Source organism: Teleopsis dalmanni, chromosome 1, assembly GCF_002237135.1.
Source record: "Teleopsis dalmanni isolate 2A chromosome 1, ASM223713v2, whole genome shotgun sequence".
Lineage (NCBI taxonomy): Eukaryota > Metazoa > Arthropoda > Insecta > Diptera > Diopsidae > Teleopsis > Teleopsis dalmanni.
The window spans coordinates 193,737,147-193,746,709 of NC_051846.1; the positions used below are offsets into that span (position 1 = coordinate 193,737,147).

The 9,563-nt window shown below is 36.5% G+C and overlaps 1 protein-coding gene across 1 annotated transcript; it reads right to left on the reverse strand.

Annotated features, from left to right (window-relative positions):
- Positions 1-548: 548 nt before the first annotated feature.
- On the reverse strand, positions 549-6,982 carry LOC119666969. Its single transcript, XM_038076247.1, has 2 exons — positions 1,525-6,982; positions 549-1,282 (listed from the first exon to the last, which is right to left on the reverse strand). The coding sequence occupies exons 1-2, from the start codon at positions 6,980-6,982 to the stop codon at positions 549-551; spliced, it is 6,192 nt and encodes a 2,063-aa protein (XP_037932175.1).
- Positions 6,983-9,563: the final 2,581 nt, after the last annotated feature.

Here is a 9,563-nt window from a genome sequence, read left to right on the forward strand (position 1 = left end):
ATGAAAATGAGAGATCGAATATTGGTTTCAATCTGAATTTTATTAAATTAAATTTTTCCTTAAATACTAAATTATTACAAATTATTACAATAACAATATCTAAATTTTATTCTTTTCCTTTACCGTCTTCTTGCCTAAAGTGCAAGCTCAGCATATATTATGCAACCAAATTCTTTGTTGTGTCTAGCAACCAAGAATTAATGCCAATGCACTGGCCTTGATATATGTTACATATTCAAAGTTCAGTGCCACTGCACTTAACAAAAAATATAATGCAAATATTCAAGTTCAGTGCCACTGCATTTTACCAAATTAAATAATGCAAAGGAAAGTCAAAATTTGGATATTGCTAACATCAGCATATATGTTCAAATTTTACAATAATTGTTTTACATATAGATTAATATATTTATACTAATTAAATGTGTAAATCTTGATATTGTACAATAATAATAATAATACAATTTTACAATAATAATAATTAAATGTGTGAACATGCTGCCCGCCTTTAATTGACAACATCAATTCTAATTATTGGAAGCTGCAAGTCAACATGCTGTATCCTCGGTCATCTGCTGATGTCGTGGCATCGGTATTGGAGGTGTTTGATAGGTGATTTTTTGCCTTCGCCATATATATAATAGTGCACTAGCGACACATAGAAACATTGCTAATGCAACGTAGCTGGTTATTAGACTATGTGTCCCTGGACTAATAGCATCAGTTGGAAAACTGGAACTCTGGATGTGGCCTAATTTTCGTTGAATAAGTTCAAGCTCATGGATTGTGGGTGACAATGGTTTGACGCTGATGTTATTGCTCGCATATTGTTTTGTCCATCCTACAGATAGGTTCAATCTGGTGATCGATGCCTGCATTGAAGTAACCATTTTTTGATGACCTTGAATCGTAATGTGTTCATTTTTGATGATGCATTCAGGTTCTAATTTAATCAAACCACTGCCCACTAAAGTTAATTGAAATGCTTTCTTGTTGCATACTGCATTCATTTTGATGTTATTTATGGTTGCGTAAATCCATTGATTCGGATGATTTAGTTGATACCATACAGTTGTGTCCTTGAGCTGATACATATCGCATCTTGGTTCAGCTTGATTGTTAAATAAGTCAATTTCACAATTATTGACGTTTGACGATTCATGAAATGTTGCTTGTATGTTTGGACATAATAACTCTTCGTCACTTATCGATATGCATGCGTCCACTTGATGCTGTGTCATTGGTCGAAATTCATCATGATGCGGACTGATGGCTAGAAATTCTGAAATTCTGAAAGTTTCACTGATAAAAGTGTGTTATTTATAGCTGCCACAATTGGAACAAGATATAACAGTTGAAATTCTCTTGGATCCGTGAGAGGTAAGTCGATGCAATAAATGACATGGCCCTTTGCCAGGATTCCGTTGATCTTCATGAGCCTATATACTTCGAGTAAGTTATTGTGGTGGATAGGTAACTGTAGGTGTGATGGAAGATGTGCCCTAATCATCATTATTTGCTCACTAAGCTGTTGTGGAGTCAGCAGAAGAGGATTTATTTTATCGTGATGACTGTCGATTAGTACGTCCATAATTGATGAGTGAACTCTTTGCAGGTTGGATACCATCATGAGCATTTGCATTGACAACATAAGCATGTTTTGTGTTACGTGTATGTCGTTTATTGCCTCATCTGTATACAACAAGTTATTGATGCGCCTTTCAATTTCTTCAAATTTGTCATGCATGTTTAATTGATTCTTCTTAAAGATATTGATAGTTGAATCAACAAGTGACGTTTGATTTTTAACGAGTTGTTCCAGGTGATTGTCGTTCCTTTTAAGACCATTTATTGTGCTTGACATTTGTGCCGCGTAGTTTGAGTCGAGGACACCAAACAATGAATTTGCAAAATTTCCGACAATGTCTATAGCTCCTCTTGTTATTCTTTTTCTAACAGAAAGAAGATTAAGTTCCATTTGCAGTTCCTCCGTTATACGGTCAAAATAGTTGAGTAATACCTTGCAAGCAGTGTTATCCAATGCCTTGTCGCATAAATTGTTCAACCTTTTTGTTCCATCAGCTAAAATGCTCATTTGTTGTTGGTATGGGGAAAGGTCAAAATATACAATCATTTTCCAATCAGCAGACATGATTTTGACTGGTTTAAGCTGCTCAAAATAAATGCCAGGTTTGTTGTTGAAGGTTGTTATATTGACGGGACTACATAGTGCAAGTGGCAAAATGAGTAGAGTAATAATGGTGAGCAGCAACCCGGAATTCAGACATGATCGTTTTGTCGGAGTTAACCCATTGACTAATGATTCAGGCTTTCTGATGCGATTTAATGGAATTTTTACGATAAGCGACACGGGAGGTGACGTTGGAGTTTCTTGAGTCTGTTCTGATTCGATTTTTCTTTCAGTCATTTTTCCAAAGGTTGGATCTTCTAATTTATCGTCTTCAGGAAATAATGGAGCTAATCTATGCACCGGTCTTTTAAATACTCCCTTTTTTGTTTGAATGTCACAAACTCTCACTAAACCATCTTCGCCTTTGTAAACTTTGATGATGCGTCCCAAAGGCCATTGCAGAACTGGGACATTGTCTTCTTTAAGGATTACCATCGTATTGGTCTGTATGTTGGTGATGGGACCCTTCCACTTGTGGCGCTGTTGCAATTCGCTTAGATACTCCTTAGTCCAGCGCTGCCAAAAACTGTGTTTTAGCTCTGATACCAGTTGCCAGCGTTTAAGTAATTTTTCTTTAGAGTCACGTGCATGCACATCAACGCTTGAAGTGATTTCTTCACCTATTAAAAAATGACCTGGAGTTATTGCGTTCAAATCGTTTGCATCTGATGAGCTAGGAATAAGGGGTCGCGAGTTCAACACTGCTTCAACTTCAATAACGACAGTTTCAAGCTCTTCATATGTAAGTGATGCTGTTGAAACATTTTTGACCAGCAAATATTTGGCAGATTTTACTGCTGCCTCCCATAACCCGCCGAAGTGTGGTGACCTTGGTGGAATGAAGTGAAATTCTATGCCTTTCGTACTGCACATTCCTGCAATTGATTCCCTCGCTCGATCAGCGTAGATGACGTCAGTAAGTTCCTGCAACTTGTTTTTCGCTCCAACGAAATTGGTCGCATTGTCGCAGTATAACGTTTTACAGCGTCCTCGTCTTGCTATGAAGTGTTTTAATGCTCCAATGAATGCATCTGTGGTCAGATCAGTCACAAGTTCTAAGTGTACGGCCTTGGTTGCAAAACAGCAAAAGACAGCGATATACGCCTTTTGTGGACGCTTGCCTCTTGTTTTGTAATGAACCCATATTGGGCCACAATAATCAACTCCAGTGCTGAGAAATGGTCGAGCTGGTTGCACACGGTGTCCAGGCAAATTTCCCATGATTTGATTGTACACTATTGGCCTTGCTCTTCTGCATCTTAAGCAGTGTTGTATTACAGCTCTCATCAAGCTTTTTCCTTTGAGGGGCCAAAAACGCTGCCTCACTTGTGCCAGCAATGCTTGGGCGCCACAATGATAATTGTCTTTATGTATTTTTTCTACCAACAACTTTACTAGTGGATCGTTGCTTGGTAAAATCATTTGATGAATGGCATCAAATTGTAGTTTTGAAGAGCTTAGCCGTCCGCCAACACGTATTACCCCTTCTTCATCTACGAACGGAGTTAGTGAACTGAGGTTATGAGTTTTTGGCACAAATTCGTCCTTAACTAGCATTTTCCTTAGATCAGAAAAATCGGAGGCCTGGATTTGACGTATTATTATCTTAAGTGCTACGTCGAGCTCCATCGGTGAAAGCTGCATGGTCTCTGGTCTTGATTCTTTTGGTTTCCGTGCGTTTTTTGTGAAACGAAGTACATATCCAACAACTTTTTGGACATGTGTAAATAAATTTCTTGAATGAATCGAATAGACCCATGCATGCTCATTAGTAGGTTGTTGTGTTGATAAAGCAAGCACCACCGTGTTATCTTCAACAATTAATTCCCTTTTGAAGGGAGCTGGCCACAGCGGCTTTGGCTGATATAAAAATAGTGGACCATATAACCACATGTAGCAAGATGAAAATTCCCGCGGTTTAAGCCCTCTTGACAGAATATCTGCCGGATTTTGTTTTGACGGGACGTGACGCCATTGTTCTGGAATTGTTAACCGAAGGATTTTTACAATTCGGTGGGCGACGTAAACGGGTAATTTGCCTGGATGATTGTTTATCCAGGAAAGCACAATTTGTGAATCTGTCCAAAAGTAAGTTGCTTTGTCTTGATAGCCTAAATCAAGTTTAACTCTTGCCATGAGTTCTGCTGCTAGCAACGCTGCACACAATTCTAGTCGTGGAATTGTTTGAGATTTTATGGGTGCTACACGAGATCTGGAGCATAGTAGATTAAGTTTTATCGTTTTATCCTTTTGTACTGTTCTAATGTATACTGCTGCACCATAAGCCTTTTCTGAGGCGTCACAAAAAGCGTGCAGCTCAACATGGCTGTAGCCTTGACTGCTGAATACGTGCCTCACAACTGTTGCATTGTCCAACAAGGCCAGATCTTCTCTATACGATGTCCATTGTTTACGTATTTCTGACGGAAGATCATCATCCCAATCGAGTTTTAGCTGCCATGCTCCTTGCAACAAGATTTTACCGGTGACCAAGATTGGACCAATAAGACCCAAAGGGTCATATATGTGTGCCAAATCGGAGCTCATAGATCGTTTTGTTGTGTGACTATGGTCTCGAATGTTAACCTTGATACGAAATGAATCTGACTTTGGTAACCATAAAAGACCCAGCGTCTTTGTGAATTGGGTTTCCTTGGAATCAAAATTGAGATTTACTTCTTGATCTTCTGTAGCGATTCCATGTAAAAGTTTTGGGTTGTTTGCACACCATTTTTTTAGTTTCATTCCAGCCTTGTCTAGAATTGTTATTAATTGTTGTTGAATTAGTAACGCTTCGTTGATGGTATCAGCTCCTATTAGACCGTCGTCAACATAAAAATCCCTTTTTAAAGATGTGGCGCCATATAAATAATTTCCTTGATATTCATCCGCCAATTTTGTTAGACAGCGTGTTGCTAAATATGCTGCTCTTGTGCCATAAGTAACTGTGTTCAACTGATAATAATTAAGTGGTTCTGTGGGATTTTCTCGCCACATTATGAGTTGCAGATTTCGATCATCTTTGTTAACCCATATTTGACGGTACATTTTTTCCACATCAGTTTTTAAAACATATTTGTGCATTCTAAATCTGAGCAAAATCGAAAACAGTTCGTCTTGAACTTTTGGACCATTAAACATTATGTCATTTAGTGATGGCCCTGATAATTTGTGTACTGATGCGTCAAATACAACTCGCAGTTTTGATGTTGAGCTGCCTGGACGTAGCACACAGTGGTGAGGGATGAAATATTGGGGAGATATTATTTCGCTACCGCTGAATTTTGTCATGTGTCCCAATGCTTCATATTCCCTCATAAATGAAACATATTGGTTCTTTAGATCAGGATTTTGAATGAAACGGCGCTCGATTGTCTTGAACCTCTCGTAAGCGATTCCTTTTGTATCTGGTAACACTGATGGATGATTCTTTAGTGGGAGTTTTACAACAAATCTGCCATCACTTCCTCGAAAAGTGTGTTGCAAAAAATGTGACTCACAACGCAATTCGTCTTCTGTGAGTTCCGAAGTTGAATCTGGAATTTCCTCTGATTCCCAGAATTTCAATATAGATTCTTCTAGTTCCTTAGTAGTGCATATGCCACAAGTTGCCGTGCTTGAATTTGAAGTTTCAACATTGCCAGCTACAACCCATCCAAAAATAGAATTCTGAAGTGTTGGAAGACTACCTGCTAGTTTTATTTGACCTTCAATAAGTAACTTGAAAAAGATCTCTGCTCCTAACAGGCAATCTATTCGGCCAGGTTTGTTAAAATCTGGATCAGCGAGAGTTAATTCCTTTGGAATATCCCAGGATTTGATATTCAAATACTGCATTGGCTGATCTGAAACGATTTTTGGTATGATATGTGCATCCATCTCTGCTACAAATTCGTTCAACGTTGATTGTACTCGAATTATTGTTTGATGACGTATTTTTGATTCATTTGCGCCTACGCCTTCCATACTCATAAGCGTTGGCCTAGGCTTGCAGCCCAATTTTTTTGACAGGCGGTTTGTTATGAGATTGATTTGAGAGCCAGAGTCCAATACTGCTCTGCATTCAATTTGTCTTCCATTTGATGCCAGCAATCTTATTCTGGCCGTCCCTAATAAGACATAATTAGATTCCTTATTGGTATTGTTTGTTAAAAGGGTTATTTTATTTGATGATTGGTTTGAAACTGAAGCTTGACCTGTTTGTTGAGGCGATGAGTTATTTCCTTGAAGAACAGTACCTTTTGTGTATTGATTCCCCTTTGGATTATGCATCAAAGTGTTATGTTTTTTAGAACACTTAGTGCAGTGCCTGGATTTACACTCATCAGCTCGATGTCCAATCCTGAGGCAGTTCACACACAAATTGAACTCCTTAACCCAATTCCATCGTTGTGATAGATTAGCGGTCTCGAATTTTTTGCAAGCGTAGACCATGTGACCGTCTTTATTGCAAATTGGACAGGTTTTACTTAAACCAAATTTTGTAGCTGAAGCACATGTTCGAGTGAATGATGAATCTCCTTTTCCCCTAGCCTCAAGTGATTGAAATCTATGTTCCAAAAATTTTAGCAATTCATCAATGGTTGTTAAACGTTTGTTGTCTGATAGCCCTTGTTCGAAAGCTGTTAGAGTTTCTGCATCCAGCTTGCGCAGCAATAGATGTACCAGGACAACATCCCAATGTTCGACTGGAACTCCTTGAACCTTGAGACCATGTATGCATTCCTTGCTTACATCGTGAAGAGATTTTAATGCTGGTGCCGACTCCCTTTTAATTGAGGATTGTCCCATTAATTTATTTAGGAGTGTTGTAACCAGAAGTCGTTTATTTTCATAACGACTTGTAAGTAAAGTCCAGGCTATATTGTAATTTTCTCCTACTACTGGAAGATGTCTAATTAGCCCCTTTGGCTCGTTATCCAATGATGTAGTCAGATAATGCATTTTTTTTGCTGTCACTGATGTCCGTGTTGTGGACCAATTCCATATACAAGTCCTTGAATTCCACCCACCGCATATAGTTTCCATCAAATTTTGGTAGTGATATTCTTGGTAGAGGCAATTCGCAATCTGTCTGTCTTGAGTTGCGAATTGTCTGATTATTATGCAAATGTTGCTGTAGTTCGATCATGGCAGCTCCTGCCTTTTCCTCGAGTTCATAAAACATTTCCAGTGTGTAGTCCTCAATTATGCTTTCGTCGGTAGCTTCCCATAACGTTGTGTTATTTGCCGTTAAATCGACCATATATCCTTCAAGACTGGCTGCCTTTATAGAATAGTATGTAGATGGTTGTTCAACTTGCCTGTTGACCATGATTCCTTCTATCGTTCTTTCAATTACACGTATGAGTGCCTTCTGATTTCGGAGTAGTTTCCGAATGTTTGAATCATTTATCTGATTGTTTTGCTCAATTGTTATGCCATTGCTTGCTGAAGATAATTTTTCTAGCTCTATTGCTTCAATTTCTAGAATCTTGTTGTAATCGACAATCATTTTAAGAATACTTTGATACTCTTTGTTCACCAAGTATTCATGGTCGTCAACCTTGTCCACTGAAGCCATAATTTCCTGATGATTTTCATGATATTCGTCACCCAATCTTTGCAATTCTTGAATCTTGTCTGTATAGAATTGAGAAGTTCTGCGAGGTTTTCCAGCTTTTTTGCAATTACCAATAAATTGTTTGATTTTGTCGCCCAATGCCTTTTGGCGATCCACAAGCGAACTGAAACCCATTATCCAGTTAGTTGATTTGTTGATTCACACCTTGTGAAACTAAAATTGTTTTATTTGTCCTTTGTTGATGCTGACACCAAAGCCTGTATTGATGTGATCGTAGGACACCTTTACGTAAATTTCGTGTTGAATTATCAAGCGATTCACCTGATAATCACGTCGGGGTCACCAAATTAAATGTTAATGAATTAACATCTAAGGAAATGAATTGACAGCACTTAAACTGTAACTCTTTAATTAAAGGTTGAGTTTTCAGCACTTGAACTGAAACTCTGGAAATGAAAGTGAGAGATCGAATATTGGTTTCAATCTGATTTTTATTAAATTAAATTTTTCCTTAAATACTAAATTATTACAAATTATTACAATAACAATATCTAAATTTTATTCTTTTCCTTTACCGTCTTCTTGCCTAAAGTGCAAGCTCAGCATATATTATGCAACCAAATTCTTTGTTGTGTCTAGCAACCAAGAATTAACGCCAATGCACTGGCCTTGATATATGTTACATATTCAAAGTTCAGTGCCACTGCACTTAATAAAAAATATAATGCAAATATTCAAGTTCAGTGCCACTGCATTTTACCAAATTAAATAATGCAAAGGAAAGTCAAAGTTTGGATATTGCTAACATCAGCATATATGTTTAAATTTTACAAATATTGTACAATAATAACAATAGCAATAATAATAATATTTTACAATAATAATAATAATAATATTTTACAATAATAATAATAAAATGTGTGAACAATAATAAAAAAAATAGTTCAAAAAACTTTATAAATGATATATATATATTATTTATATGAGATAATTAATTTTTTTATTTGTTCGCCACTTAGCTGTTGTTGATGTTGCTGTTTTGATGCTGCTTTTTGTGGAGCTTTTATAAATTCTGGATAATCAATTGCTGTAAATCAAGTGCTGTATCACCCAAAAACGATGTAAAATGAGATCACTTAGAGCAACTAATTCCTCACCAAAAAAAATCTTTTCTTCAATAAGTTGTTTTTGCCCTTCAGTAGGTTGTTTTTTGCTGTCTTGCTCATGCCAGTGAATAAGTGATTTTGTTAATTCACAACCATCTAATTTATAAACATTCACTGATAAATTTGGATTTTAGTTTTTTATTTTTGCTATTTTAAAAACATTTAAATTAACAAGATCAGTTTAGAAATTTCTACACAAATTAAATAAAATTGTATGTAGCGTACATTATTCTTTTAATTTTTCTTTGTTTCACTGATAAACTTGACTTTTGTTTTTTTCATATTTTTGTTAATAGTTTTTGGTTAATAATTTTTTTTAATAATTTTTGTTTATACCTTTTGTTTAATTTTTTTTGTTAATAATTTTTGTTAATAATCTTTGTTAATAACTTTTGTTTAATTTTTGGTAATAATTAATAATTTCTTTGTTAATAAGAACACGATATACTTATTCGACTTTTAAAAAAAACTGACCCACGTTTTACTTCCGCTAGATATTTTATATCCCCGTTCTTTTCGGGTCAACGTTTGGAAGTTTGGCTAGCTAACGTTCATTCTAAAACCATTCGCTCAGATACTCTTACAACATATGAGCTTTCACCATACTTAACATCCACACTCTTAAATACTTTAATGTGCACAC

What these genes read in the sequence shown, in the direction of transcription:
- LOC119666969 (XM_038076247.1), bottom strand. Translation starts at nt 6,982, where the DNA reads ATGGGACAATCCTCAATTAAAAGGGAGTCGGCACCAGCATTAAAATCT. An exon ending in GCTGACTCCACAACAGCTTA is followed by an intron (nt 1,283 to 1,524) that starts GTGAGCAAATAA and finishes TCAGAATTTCAG; the next exon opens with AATTTCTAGCCATCAGTCCG.